We start from the raw sequence: 15,811 nt of genomic DNA, 5'->3' as shown, positions 1-15,811 counted from the left end.
TTAAATATGTGTTGTAATTTTTACATTCTGATTGTGTTAATTATGCAATTTATTTTTTATTTATTGTACATTATTTAAAAAACTCCTCAATATTTCAGAATTGTTAATAAATCAATTTCTTGGCAATAAACTTATTTATTTTCATATTTTTCACGATTGTATAAACTAAAATATATCTTTTATTCAAATATTTCTTGCTTAGAAGGTAATTGACATCTTTTATACTATAATATGATTTGAAAATGTACCCATAGCCCTAGTGTTACTTTAAAACGGGATGTTAATATAATTAAACTGTACCAGTCTTGCCTAGCGTTATCCCGTTAACAATATCTCTGATATGATTGTCACCGATGAACTAAGGAAGGCTGTAGTAGAAAAATTTCATTCCTACTGGTAAAGTGCTTAAGTATTTTTTAAAATGTAATTATTATTTGTTGTATACTTTAGATGTAAATATAAAGTCAATTTTAAAATGCCCTTTCACGTGAGGATCAACATGATGAATATTCAAATCAAAATTAATCACTAAAATGTATTTGAAACATATAGTGATCCACTAACAAAAAATAAATGCAATTCCAAATAAGAAAACAATGCTGAAAGGAAATATTAACTGTGATTTCCAAATGAATTTAAAGATTATGAATCAGCAGGTCTCAACTCATTAAACTGTGCTACAATCTAGCTTTAAGAGAATGTAAATAAAATGAGAAATTAGTGATTACATCGTGATCGTTTTTCATCATGCAATTCTCTGTCTCTCTCATTCAAAACAGGAAATGCTAATGAGTTATTGGTACTTCTGATACTTTACTTTCATTCTCAAGACTGTTCAATTAGCATTGATAAAACGCTTTGCCTGCATTGTCAACTTGAATTTTTGCAAACTATAGAAGCTCAATGTCCAAGTCAAATAGTCTTTTATAGTTTTAATCGCAGTATTTATGCCTTTCCTATAAATTAAACTTTATCTTTGAATATATCGTAAATGTCAATGAGGTCGTGCCACAGGAAAAGGACTTCCAAGATAAACTTTTAAAGATTTTCCTACCAAGTATGAAAAACTATAACAAATTCTTACAATGTTTTTCCTTTTCACTTTATGATTGTTCTACAATCACTGGAGGCATTCTTGCACTTTACAAAATACTACTTAATATAGTATGGTGCATTTTGTGTTTAATTTAGTAGTACAGTAAAGAGAATTGAGTATACATTTTAGACTTATTTTCATTTCCGATTAGATATAATATTTTATATAATATTGCGAATTGGTAATAGTGTATTCCTGCATAGTTATTTAAATGCTAGAGCGTTTTACAGATATTTTAATGGATGACAGGTCAATGACCCTTGACCTTAATGACAAAAAGGAAGTTTCTTGAAAATACTAGAATCTTGGGAATACCTCTGTTAGAACCCAAGAATCGGTTCCTTCTATAAACTTCCTTGTCATAAAAACTATTTTAAAGCACGCACGAAAATCAATCAGTTGCTAAAATTCTCTTTGGACTGTGATTGCATAGTGAACTCTCTTACTTAAATCTGAGCTCTTTTCTGCAAGTGGTGTATTTGTTATTCTTCAGCTGTACTGCTTGTATTTCGTGTTTTCTTGTGAAATAAAACTTCAATCTTTGTTACTGTGTTTGCTAAACTTCTCATTGGATGGATTTTCCGTAACATTAGTATCTGTAGATTCCACGAGTGTATAGTGTGAATGAGATTGCAAGCAAAGATGGCTAAGAAAGGTGCGCTAATTGCCTTGCTTAGATCTGTGTAGGAAAATTTCAACCTTCACAAAAAGAGAATGTAACAAGAACAGGAAGAAATTAATCTAATCCGGCTGAAAGGAAAAGAAGAAATAAAAACACACCGAGTATTAAGGCTGAAGAATCAAAAGCCCTGTAAACAGATGTCAAGTAGGAAGAATGGAAGAAGAAATTAATGTTCAAGGAAGGTAATAAACGTGGAGAAGAGACTTGGGAATCTTGAAGACAAATTATATATATAATATTTGCAAATTTGGGATTTGCATATTCCAGCCCAATAGTCATACCCTTGAGATTCAACCACCAAACTTCCTAAACTGTTTTCAAGGCACATTTCACCTGGTGAGTGCTGTAAATAGTTGGATGGTATTTTGTTAAAGCCATCAGTAACCTCTCCGAGAATCAGCGTCAAAAATTCTTCAGTGAGTACCAGCTGATTAGTTAGCAGACCTATCGACCATTGAAAAAGCTCTAGAATCCCGATTCAGATTTACTGAACTGAGCGAAGACAGTCCCTGAGAATTATCCGCCGATATGAAAACGATTAATAAGCCTAGTGAATGTCGAGTAAAAAGTTTAATAATATAAGGTATTTCATTAAGGACACCGTAACTTTGAAATGACAGAACTGCGAAACAATGAGAGACAAAATGATAAAGTGGGCAAACAAGTCTTAAATTTCGCTTTACAAAAATAATTCCGAGATTGGCTAACAGATGGCGCCACCACCACATGAAGCTTTAAATAATACTGAAAGTTCATTCATCGGTTGTTTCATTTTGCTGACATTTAAGAGAATTGTATCGAAGTAGTTATTATAGAAAATAGGAAAATATCATGCCATATCTCTTGGAGAAACGTGTTTTTATTGCTGGAATATCACCAATTTGGTTGAAGTCCATGATAAGGCGAAACTTTCAACAAACATTTAATTCTGTTGTTAAGAAAAGATTCAGACCAGAAAGCAATGCATAATTTATTTAACAAGTTTGAACGTACAGGCAGTGTAGCCGATGATTTAGCTAGAAATGTGGGATGCAGCCGATCAGTCATGATATCTCAAAATGCTCAAGTCTTAGAAATTGTTAAACGTAGTCCTGGGAAATCCATCAAATGACCAGTTACTAAAGTTGAATTGTCAAACACCACTATATACAGAATAATGCGAAAGAACCTTAAACTATTTCTCTATAAAATGTATTGTTATTAAGCAATCGCTAATACAGTTTTGCAACAAACAGAAGATTTCGTAGATGAAATACTCCACATGATTGATGAGTGTAAAATTGATGTCGGTTCCGTATGGTTCACCGATGAGGTCCGTTTTCATTTAGAGGAATTTGTGAATGAAGAAAACATGTCTGTATGTCTTGCAATACCACTGCACTCTGCAAAAGTTACAGCTTATGTTGGACTATCTAATGAAGGGATCATCGGGCCCTTTTTCACGAGAGAAACGATTAACTCATCCTGATAATGTTGAAATTTTGCAGCAATATATTGCCACATTTTAAATCTAGAGGATGTATCAGTGAATTCATGATTTATGCAGAATGGAATTCGAACACACCATACTGCTGCAGTGTTTGACTTCCTTGAGGAATAAATACTTCAGTGACCGAATCATTTCTCTGAATTTATTCTCGAGAGGCAGGGATTGGTTTCCACATTCCCTGGATTTCAATCCATGTGGAATTCCGCAAGAAGAATTTGGATTTCAATCTAAATTCTTTTTGTGGTGTTCACTATTTCGCAATTCTGTCATTTCAAAATTAGACCTTTATATAACACTTAGTGAGTAGACTCTATCAGAGATGAAAATACGCAACTTTCTATAAGATTTATAAACGTGAAAAACTTGAAATCAGTTCTGCCGTATGAGATGAAGTATGGGGCTACGAAATTGTTTAGATGACATCTTAAAACGGAGACAGATGTTGAAGTTGGTAAGAAAGAGATGATAATTTGGAATGTCTTTTGAAAGTATTAGAAAAATTAGTGAACAACTTTGCTTTTAAGAAGAAAAAAGCTCCTGGGCGAAATTCACACGTGACTTGCTGGAAGTGCAATCGGGGAACACGTAGAGAAAATGCTAAGTGATTGCAGGAAATTCATCTTAGGTTCATCTTGCCGGCCGAAAGCTGTCTTCTCCAAATAAAGCTAATTAAAATGGTCTGGGAATTTACAGTCTTGAAAGGATCTATTTCTGGTATCTCTTGTTAGATGTTGGTGGACATCGAACAAGAGATACGAGATGTAAATGTAACTGTTAAAAGCAGTTTAATCTAGAAATTGAAAGGAAAACTTATTTACATGGTTTTTAACATTTGCTCAAAAATTGTTATTAGTGACAAAATGCAGATACATGTGAAAACAGATGCTTAGATTGAATGTGGATCAGACAAATTCTGATATAGAATCTATATAGCTGCTTTCATCGATTCTTCTATTCTTTACCTGAATTTTCTTTAAAAATTTGTCTTTGCTGTGAACCCGAAGAGGGCATGTCATGGACAGAAAAAGAGAAAATTCCTTTACCTTCAAACCGTGTATAACATTCAAAGGAAACTCACGAAAATATAGATGCTCTCTAAAATTCCTGTATTGAGAATTGCAGATATTTTGTGAATGCTGAGAAAAAAACTAGGAATTTACAGAGATATTTCGGTGGAAATGTTTTAATGATGCCAACTGTGGATCTTTGTTCTTCAATTGAAATCCAAAGACTGTAACTGCCAGATCCAGGTATTAGATCAGTTCAGCGGTTAAATCACCTTGGCAAGAAAGTGCTCAAGAGAATTCTACCACAAAACAAACAATACTGGGCTCTTTGGGACTTAAAGTTGTGTAATGGAAGAATGATGATGGGAATTTTGATCAATAGAAACCAATTCTTTCGAAGAGCAGAATTCTGGAAATTTTGCGACAGATTCAAGACAGCGCGAGTGGAAGGCATTTTTGATTCATAAAATCTTTAAGTAAAACTCGGAAGTGATTTTAGTTGAATCAATTTCAAACTGATATTAAGAAATGCAGCAGAGAACGCCATCCTTGCAGAGCCCGAAAAGGATTAAGAACAAGCTGTAAAAAGGGATGCAACATTTGAAAGAATTCTTTAGATGTTTTAGAACTTTTCCCGTTAACTTCAAAGAGCAATCGAGGTGCTCTAATGTTGATAGACTGTTTTGTCAAGTGATCAGAAAACTTTGAATGCAATTGAGGAACTTGTTCAAAGCTGGATTCCGCTTTATGGTATGCCTATGACATTTGCACTCAGATAAAGGCACATATTTTAATTCCTCATTCTTATCTGATCTCTGCAAACTTTTGAGAATTATGGAACTCGAATGACAGCTTTACGTCTCGAGTCCGATCGCATAGTTCAAAGATGTAATCGAACGATTTTAGATAATCTTCCATTATTTGTTCCAAAGAATCACTGCGATTCACTGAATGGGCACTTTATGTCTTAGCTTTTCGGAGTGCGATCCATGAAATGACTGGACATTGCAATTGCTTTGTGATACACCTTTATTATTGGACGAATATATAAGGAATTTAGATGCGAGTTTCGAAAGCGTACATGCCCTTGCAAGAGAACGAATTAATGTGTTCAGTGAATGTATGAAAAACAGAATCCAGTTATAATGTCAGAGCAGCATATCACCATTTTAATACTATGCCGTCCGGTGACATTTCGTTGGTGTCATGCGAATATTTATTTATTTTATGATTTATTTTATTTTTATTTTTTGCTAACATTATTTATATTATGAAAATGAAAATTATGATTAACTTTTAACTAAGTTAAAATCATATAATTATCATTATATAGTTTTAAAAACTTCGATAAACCACCAGCGGCAGAAGTCCTACCGGCGCCAAACAAAAGGATTCCGATTAGACATGGCCTATCCTTAAGTGTGATCGGATCTGAAGATATAAATCGAAGCAATAGAAGAAATGAGACTGAAACTGCAACATAACTGAAAAGGATCATTCGTTATTGTAAAGAAATTGAACTATGACTACAGGTCGCCAAATCAAAAATTATACAAATTAATCTGTGCAAACTGATCATAGTTCTATGCGATAATGCTGTCAGAGCACGCAGTCTTTGAAGAGGGGAGTAATGTTACGAATCTACTATTGCTTTTTTTTTCAGTTAGTTTCATAATAAAGAAGAAATTTTACAGATATTTTAATAGATGCTGAATGCAAAGCGAATGACCCTCTAGAATTGACAAAAAAAAACATTCTCTGAAATATAAAATTTTTGCGATATCTCTATAAGTATCAAAAATGGAATCCTTCTAGAAAGTTCCATATCCTAACATGGAAACTATTTAAGCGAAGGCGCGCACACGAGAATCTATTAGTCAAGTTAACTCTTTTTGGAGTGTGACTGTGGAACGAACTCTTGCTAGGAGGAAAGGTCAGTTTTATTTATCGAACATATTTTACTTCTTTTACCATACATCCACTGGGTGATTGATATCAGTAATATATGTTATTGATGTTAAGTCCACATTCTAAATTTTATTCTTGCTTGTTGTATTTTTGCATTATCGTTTTCATATACTTAAGACAAATTTACAGGCAAAAATTAGATACGCAGCTATAATTTTAGTTTAAAAATCATATATGAAAATTCAATAATATAGCTCCTTTTTGTTCGTGAATTATTGCTTTATACACTCAGATAGAAGCAAAATTTGATTCGGTTTATAATTCTGGTACATTTCAAACATATATCAAATTTCCTTAATTAAACTAGTTTTTTTTTAATTGTCATACATTCCGACAGATAGACTTCCCTTAAACGAATTTAATTAAAAATTTGATAGAATTATACAATTTCGGTGGGAAGTTAAAACTCCAGATTTCATCATTAATTTTATTTTATCCTTTTTTAGTTATTGTGTTCACGGACAGACAAATGTAATTTTTAAAATGTGATATTTAGATCTCGAGGAGCTTTAAAATTTGGTAATTCACTGAAACTTCAATGTCAAACTCTTCTCATCACAATATTTTCTCTTGTCCTTTGAATACAAGAAAGGAAAAAACACTAATAATGAATTGCGCTTTTATCAAGGACAGAAATGATTTGCCTTCTTCCAGTAACCTTTATGGTGATTCGCCTGAATGCCGACAGATGACGTATTGATCAGACAAAGCTAATTTTTTTTAACCCTTCTTTAGAGACTTTATTATTCTTGGGTGTTTCAATGTAAACAGTCGCACTCTGCATACGCGTATCGTAATTTATGATATCAAGGTCGTATACCCAAAATCTATTCTGCGTATTTTAAATTTCTAAGCAGCTAATCATACACATGTATAAGCCAACGAACCACAGTCCTGAATAAATTTCGAGATTTAAATGAGGTAAGTGTGTCATTTATTTACTTTTATTTGAGTCTATTCAGGATTTTGCATGTAATTCGTCTAATATCTGGAAGACTAAGCTTCCAGTTTCTGTAAAATAATGGTTTTTTTTTCGAAGAAAATATTTAGATACGAATCACATACTGCTTACATATGAATATTTTTCGATCCTACGAACATATAGTAATTTAAATTTTAAAAAATCATGATTGCGCTTAATTTAACATGTTATTCTAAACAATCTGTTATATTACAGTATTTATTTTACAGCCTATCTATCATTACCTATATTTTTGAACTTACACTTAGTTTTACCATGGTGAAAGCCGGGCCGAGATGGTTCTGTATGATATTATCATAGGAAAAGGCTCAATAGTTAACTATAAAAATAATTTGTGTGTGTGTGTGTGTGTAAAATCGCGTTTTTTCAGAAAAGACAACTGTATATATAAATTTAAAAAGCAAAAAGCATTAAATATAAATACATGAGAAAAAATAAAACGAAAAGTGCAACTCAAACTGAGGATCCAGATGTTGCGTCATTTATGTTTTTCTGACCACTGTCCACACTTCGGAGCGGCAATCGAATGTACTTATTCTAATAGTTGGTGATAATTTGTGTGTGTGTGAAAAATCGCATTTTTTCAAGAAAGATAACTATATAGATAAACTTAAAAAGTAAAACCATATCTAAATATAAAATTTGATCCAACTAGTTATAACCGTTTCCAAGATGCACCGAATAAATTTATATATACACAAGAATTGCTCTGTTAAAGCAATATACTTACTTTATTATGCTTAATTAAATTACTATTTTGGTTCTTCTGCTACTAATTGCCATCCAAAAGTCATTACCTTTTCAAATAAAAGAGCGATATTTACGGACGGATTCAACTATCGTATTAAATAAAGCTCTAAGTAAAGTTAATATTATTTCGTTATTATTAAGTCCTCCTATTTTTTCCCCTTTTGATTTGCGGTAGTGCCTGTATTTTATGCATTTGAAACTTCCTTCCACTATCAATTGAATGTTGACTTATGTTGACAATTGAATGTTGACAAGACTTACAAACTATGTTTGTAAGCCTTCTGTTTTACTAGTTGACTTACAAGGAGTTTATACCGAGAGCGTAAATAAAAAAAAAAATCTTAATTTTAATTTCAACATCTGATTGGTTCACATTCCTGGTAACCTTAATCCAGTCGATTGTGCTACTCGAGGACTTTTTCCGGAGCAGCCTCTTATTGAAGGAATGACCCCGATTGAATTAAACAAGACTCATTCTATTGACCAGTCAGACTCCATGCCACTGTTAAAAGAGACTGAACTGGTAAAACCAGGAACGAAACACTGTCTTACTTTCTTGTAGTACTATCACTTTTTGAAAGTGGCAACATGCAAAAATCAGAGTCAAAATAAATGGATTGAACGAAGTTGCTCTTAATTTAGATGTCTGATTATTTTTACTTTTAAAAGCTTTAGGAGAAAGGGAAACAGTTTGTTTCTGCAAATCTCAACATTTGGTGACCTCGGTACGTGATTTATGAAAATAAGCAAGAGAGATACAGGTCAGAAAGTTTATTTATTTTTTAGTAACGGATGCTTTGAGCGTTCAAGGTCAGACGATCTATTACTTTTGCTTACGTGTTTTGTTTTAAATTTATGGAAATGGAAGCTCTGATTCAGAGACGAAAACCTATTAGAGCATCTTTTACGAGAATATGTAACGGAATTAAACTTGAAATAGAAAAAGAAAACCCAGACGAAGAATTTATAAGATCAAAATTGACAACTTTAGAACGTTTATCGGGCGAACTTCGCTCTTATGATATTCAAATTTTAGATTCAGAATATTCTTCTGAAGAGCAGTTTAACAGTGAATGGGAAAGCGTCGAAGAATACAAGGAAAAATTAGATTTGATTAAAGTTAAAGTTGAAATGTTCTTTTCCCGCCAAATTGCGCAATCCGTCGCCAGTGTGTCTCCAAACTTAAACAAACGAAAACTCAAGCTGCCTGAAATAGTATTAAAACAATTCGGTGGGGACATTAAAGATTGGTTGCCATTTTGAGGACAATTCCAACGAATTCACGATGATAAAGAAATTCAAAATGAAGACAAATTCCACTATTTAATCCAAGCTACTATACCTGGTACTAGACCACGTGAGATTGTCAATAGCTTCCCGGCAACCGCGGAAAATTATCTCAAAGTCATAAAAAGCCTAAAAAATAGATTCGGACGGGAAGAACTTTTAGTGGAATTTTATATACGAGAATTGTTAAGTCTAATTATTAAAAATGTAACTGAGCAAAGAAAAAGGTGCAGTGTGTCCGAGCTGTACGACAAATTAGAATCCTATTTGCGTTCGTTGGAATCAATTGGAATGACAAGCGACAAATACTCTGCCATGTTATTTCCACTCGTTGAATCGTGTATTCCTGAGGAGTTATTAAGGGTTTGGCTGAGAAATCATGCATCAATAATCACAGAAGAAAATACTTATTCCGAAAAATTAAAACAATTATTGTTATTTTTGAGAAATGAAGTTGAGGGAGAGCAGAGAATTTCTCTGGCAAAAGCTGGGTTTAAATTTGATTTTGGTGCACGAAACGAAGTTAGAAAGGATAAAAGGTTCCAAAATGAAGATTCCGTGCCTACTGCGAATGAATTATTCTCGGGCCATAAGAAAACTTTTAACCTTGGGGAAAAGAACTCTTGCATTTTTTGTGAGAAACAGCATGAAAGCCAAAATTGTTTTGTGGCTCAAAAAATGACTTTAACTCAAAGGAATGATGAAATTAAGAAGAGGAATGGATGTTTCATCTGCCTAAAAATTTTACATAGGGCCAAGCAATGTAGGTCAACTGTTCGATGCTTGATATGCTTAAGAAGACATTGGGCTGTAATGTGTCCTGACTTACAAACATGTAAAAAGAAATATGATGATAGAATTAAGGAGGAGGATGCACAAAAGGTATCTTTAGCAAGTACCAGTTTTAATTATCCAGATGAAGTGTATCTTCAAACTTTATTAGTGAATATCGAATCTAATAAAAGGCAGAAAACGGTAAGGGCACTTATTGACACTGGATCACAGCGTTCATACATATTAAAAGGAACGGCTGAAGAAATTGGGTGCCATTCAAATGGAACAGAAACTTTGATTCATGCTCTTTTTGGAGGAGCCACAACAAAGAGAGAAACCCACAAACGTTATGAAGTGTCTCTTAGTAGCCTATATGGCAATTATTCTAGAAGATTAAACCTTTTGGAACAATTAAAGATTTGTGGACCAGTGACCAGTTTGCAGCCTGGACCATGGATAGAAGAAATGAAACAAAAAGGTATCACTATCTCTGATGTTGGAAGAAAAGATTTGAAAATAGAAATCCTTATTGGAGCAGACGTCGCAGGTGCATTGTTAACGGGAAAAGTTCACAAATTAGAAAACGGATTGGTTGCTGTTGAATCTTTGCTCGGATGGACAGTTATGGGTAGAATAAATTATTACACTTCAGAAAGTAATGTGTCTATGCCCTCCCTGATAACGTCCATGTTGGTTCACAGTAGCGACATAGAAAACTTGTGGAAACTAGAGGCATTGGGAATTACAGATTCCAAAGAAAATAGAAGTGATATCGAATTACAAGAAGCAGTATGGTATCATTTTCACAAGACCCTAAAAAGATCAGAGGATAGATATGAAATATCTTTACCTTGGATCAATGAGAAAGACAAATTACCCAGTAACAGAGAAGTAGCGAAAAAAAGACTAATTTCCACGACAAAGAAACTCATGTTGAAAGATAAAACAGAAGCTTACAATGCAGTGTTCGAAGAATGGGTTAAATCTGGAATAATCGAAGAAGTACCAGAAGAGGAGAAAAGTGTGCACAGCCATTACCTTCCACACAGGCCGATATTCAAAGAGAACTCTACAACATCCATAAGACCAGTTTTTGACGCTCCGTGTAAGCAGAAGGAGTTTCTTTCCCTTAACGACTGTCTCGCAAAAGGTGAAAACTTAATTGAATTAATACCAAGATTGCTTCTTGATTTCAGACGAGGAAAAATAGGAGTTATTTCAGATATCAAAAAAGCTTTTCTTCAGATATCTATTCAAAAAAATGATCGTGATTTTCTGAGATTCCTGTGGTGGAAAGACTCTGAACAAAAGGAAATAAGAGAATTTCGACACTGCAGAGTAGTTTTTGGATTAAAATGCAGCCCATTTTTATTAGGTGCAGTGATTAATTCTCATTTGGATCAGATTGATATTTCTCTAAAAGACACAGCTTCAAAATTGAAATCTTCATTTTATGTTGATAACTGTGTCACCTCAGTCAATTCGAATGAAGAAGCAGAAGATTTTATTACAAAGTCAACTCGATTGATGGCAAGTGGTAACTTCGACTTGAGAGGGTGGGAGCAGACAGAGAAGAGCAATGTGAAATCGACAATAAGTGAACCACTAAAAGTTCTTGGTCTTATGTGGGATAAGTTTGAAGATTCACTGTTTTGTGACATACCTAATATCGACTTAGATGACATCATAGTGACAAGACGAAACGTGTTATCAATTGCACAGAGAATCTTCGACCCAATCGGTTTTAGCTGCCCTTTCACGCTTCGACCAAAGATATACTTGCAAAATAGTTGGGAAACTAAATTAAGCTGGGATGCAGAGCTGCCTGAGGAAATCAAAAGAAAATTCTTGAAATGGGTTAAGGAATTGCCCTTGTTAGCATCAGTAAAGATTCCTAGGCAAGTTACTCAGACCGATGGGCAGTCTTTTAGCCTCCGCACATTTTCCGATGCTTCACAGGGATCTTATGCGAGTGTAGTATTTTTAAGAAGCCAAAAATCAGATGAAGTCAAAGTGACATTATTGCAAGCTAAAGCCAGAGTTGCTCCGTTGAAGAAAATAAATATACCAAGACTTGAATTGCTTGCTTGTCTTATTGGAGCGAGATTGGCTCCATTCATTAAGAAGAACCTCAAGATTGTAATTTCAAAAGAGTATTACTGGACCGACTCTTCAACAGCACTCTTCTGGATAAAGAATGTAGAAGCTTGGGGAACGTTTGTGAATAATAGAGTTTCAGAAATTAGGAACCTGACAGACTTTAGAAATTGGCACCATATACCTGGTATACAAAATCCTGCCGACATGCCATCAAGAGGATGCTCAATGAAGAAACTTATTGAATCCAGATGGTGGGAGGGACCTCATTGGCTGGCATTGTCGGAAGAAGAATGGCCTCATTCTGCGCCAATCGATGACAAATTGGAGGCCAACAAAGAAAAACGTAGAGACGTAATGACGTCATTAAACCATGTTGATGATTTTTCTTCACGAGTCTTCAACTACTTTTCAAAATACACGAAAATACTAAGAATGATGGGTTGGATACACAGATTTATAGGAAATTGCCAGAAGACAAAAGTAGAAAGAGAAGACGGCGAGTTAAAGGTTAATGAGCTAAAAATGGCAGAGAAATCTATCGTAAAGATTATTCAACATGATTCATTTTCTTCAGAAGACATAAAGAAGCTGAAGTCACTTAGTGTGTTCAAAGATAAGGAAGACATTTTACGTGTTAAGACCAGATTAACTGAAAGAAAGGACCATCACAATTTTATTTTCCCCATGTTGCTTCCGAAGAAGCATGCAGTTGTGGAGAAGTTGATACTTCATAAACATCTATCTTTGTCTCATGCTGGGATACATATATTAATCTCCAAACTTCGAGAAAACTTTTGGATTATCAAAAGCAGATCAACTATCCGAGGAGCTTTATCTCGATGTGTTAGATGCAGAAGGCATGAATCTAAAGGACTGCAGACGGTGCCAACTACTCTGCCCGAAAATAGAGTTAGAGATGCTAAGATTTTCGAAATTGTGGGAGTAGATTTAGCCGGCCCACTAGTTTTGAAGAACAAGAGTAAAGCCTGGATCATACTTTTCACCTGTGCTGTTTTCAGAGCGGTTCATTTGGAACTGATTTTGACCCTCTCTACTCAGGGATTTTTACTTGGATTTAGAAGATTTATTGCGCGTAGAGGGCGGCCATCGATAATTTACAGCGACAATGGTAGTAATTTTGTCGGATCCAACAATCTCTTTGAGTCAATTGATTGGAATATTGTTGGAAGGGAAGCTGCCATACTTAAGATAGACTGGAAGTTTAGTCCACCAGCAACACCATGGTGGGGCGGTTTTTGGGAACGACTTGTGCAAATGATTAAGAAACTTTTACGTCGTACCTTGGGCCAAGCGTCTTTAAACTACGAAGAGTTAATGAGTGTATTGTGCGACTGCGAATCAACTGTGAATTCCAGACCCCTTACATATGTGACAGAGGACTCGGACGATCTCATTCCTTTGACACCGTCCTTGTTTTTAGGTGAAATTCCAGAGTTTGGTGTACCTGATTTGGATCACCTAGATCAAATTGATTTCAACAAGAGACTTAGACATCTTCAAAATGTGCGAGAACTTCTGAGAAGAAGATTTAGGTTGGAATATCTCAGCTTATTGGTTCAACGTCCATCAACAATGTTAATTTCTAGACAGATAAAAATTGGGGATATAGTTCTCGTCGAGTGTGACAACAAGCGCAAAGTGCTATGGCCTCTAGCCAAAGTGACTGAGATATATCCAGGAAACGACGGCAATGTTCGTGTTGTTCGAGTCAAAACCGCTTCCGGAGAATTAGTTCGACCAATAAAGAAAATATTCCCCCTCGAAATACCTTCATCTATGGAGTCAGATGAGAAAAATGAAACTGAAACTGAAACACTTCAAAAGGAAAATATAATTTCAGAATCACCGATGAACAATTCTGTTCCAGAGTTGTCCCAGAAGTTTAGAACTATCGTGACTAGATCTGGAAGACAAATTAAACTCCCATCCAGATTTATTACTTGAACTCTAATTAAGTAACTTTAAAGTTTTTATACTAAGCATTGAATTTTTAACTTTATTTAGTTTCATAATTGTTTCATTAGTGTTTTGATTAATTTATGTGTCATTAATCAAAAGGTGGGAGGATTGTTAAAAGAGACTGAACTGGTAAAACCAGGAACGAAACACTGTCTTACTTTCTTGTAGTACTATCACTTTTTGAAAGTGGCAACATGCAAAAATCAGAGTCAAAATAAATGGATTGAACGAATTTGCTCTTAATTTAGATGTCTGATTATTTTTACTTTTAAAAGCTTTAGGAGAAAGGGAAACAGTTTGTTTCTGCAAATCTCAACAGCCACAACCTTACCTTCTTAGATGTGGATGTGGACGACGAACTACTCAAATTTTCTCCCTACAAAGCTCAATTCTCTCCCTACTACTACTCCCTCCTTATAAGAATGGATTAGACGAATCGTTCAAATGGATTTCATGGATTAAAAGTTTTATTCAAAGCTGTAAATCTACGCATAAATCAAAAGGTAGCAGAAGAAGTAGAGTCTTCGCTTAAAAGTATACTGAAACTCATTCAACAAATTGAATTCTATCAATAAATTAAATGTTTAATTTTAGACAAATCGTTTCCTAAATCTAGTAAACTACTTCTATTAATTGTATTTATGGATAAAGATGGTTTTCTCAAAGATGATGGTCGGTTATCAAAACATTCGACTCTCCCCCAATGATCAAATTTTTCTTATAATCTTATCAAAAATTATAATCTAACCCAGGGGTGCTCATTAAGTCAATCTCGATGGACTGGTGGACCATCAAGACATTTCAGGTGACCGCCTTTACTAAGTCCTATGACTCTCATACGAAAAGAAACTTGTTGCTACATTCATGTATTACTAATTTGGCAATGTTTATGTAGAAGAAGTAACTAAAAATATAAATTATATATCTCTTTACTCATAAGGAAAACGAAGTTTTTCTCCTTCAAAATGACAGTTTAGTTTCAATGACACCTAGTTCAGTTTGGTTTTTTAGCGCAAGGGCCATAGATTTGGCCATGCTGCGCCAGACTACGTAAAATTCTTTCAAGTTAAACGCGTAGTTCAGAACCGAAGAATAACTTTTGGAATCCAATAGACGAAGTAAAATAACCTAATTAAAAAAATGCACATCATTTAACATCGTTCTTTGGCTCTACCTACATATGTGAATCTACATTTTCAACGATGAATATAATTAAGACACCATATTGTCTTCATCTCACAGACTACCACTTAGAATCCAGTATAAGCTTAGCAATTAATGATTATATATCGAGATATTCAAAATTGGCGGATGGTGAACAGTTTGCAGACTAAGTCTTCGATTAACTATAACTACCAGAACTAATTTTAGATGAAAATGATTTATTTTTATGTATTTTGAATTGTTTGATATTAAATGAATGTATCATTTGATATTGTTATATTTGTGTCTATTATTATGATGTTTGTAGTTATGTAGGCAAGTAAATATTCCGTATTTATTATTAAGTTGTAATAAATATTGCAGACCATTTTTTAACTTACCACTGGGTGGACCGCGTAGAACCACCTTGAAAAAATAAGAAGTAGCCCGTACTCTTGGAAAAATCTGCCCACCCCCTGCTCTAATCTCTCTTATAATTCGACATTTTTATCGCATCAATTTCCATGCTAGACTAGAATTGATTTTATCCCTC

General features: G+C 34.2%; 1 protein-coding gene across 1 annotated transcript; it reads left to right on the top strand.

Moving 5' to 3' along the window:
* Positions 1-10,074: 10,074 nt before the first annotated feature.
* On the top strand, positions 10,075-14,546 carry LOC129984959 (uncharacterized). Its single transcript, XM_056094898.1, has 2 exons — positions 10,075-13,848; positions 14,397-14,546. The coding sequence occupies exons 1-2, from the start codon at positions 10,075-10,077 to the stop codon at positions 14,544-14,546; spliced, it is 3,924 nt and encodes a 1,307-aa protein (XP_055950873.1).
* Positions 14,547-15,811: the final 1,265 nt, after the last annotated feature.

The sequence above is a fragment of the Argiope bruennichi genome, chromosome 9, assembly GCF_947563725.1.
Source record: "Argiope bruennichi chromosome 9, qqArgBrue1.1, whole genome shotgun sequence".
In the NCBI taxonomy this organism is placed as follows: domain Eukaryota; kingdom Metazoa; phylum Arthropoda; class Arachnida; order Araneae; family Araneidae; genus Argiope; species Argiope bruennichi.
This window is presented reverse-complemented; position numbering and strand designations above follow the sequence as displayed.

Excerpts from the sequence above, each read along its gene's own strand:
- LOC129984959 (XM_056094898.1), top strand. The coding sequence starts at position 10,075 with ATGTGTCCTGACTTACAAACATGTAAAAAGAAATATGATGATAGAATT. Across the intron at positions 13,849-14,396 it reads ATCCAGGAAACGACGGCAAT|GAGAAAGGGAAACAGTTTGT; the intron begins GTTCGTGTTGTT and ends TAAAAGCTTTAG.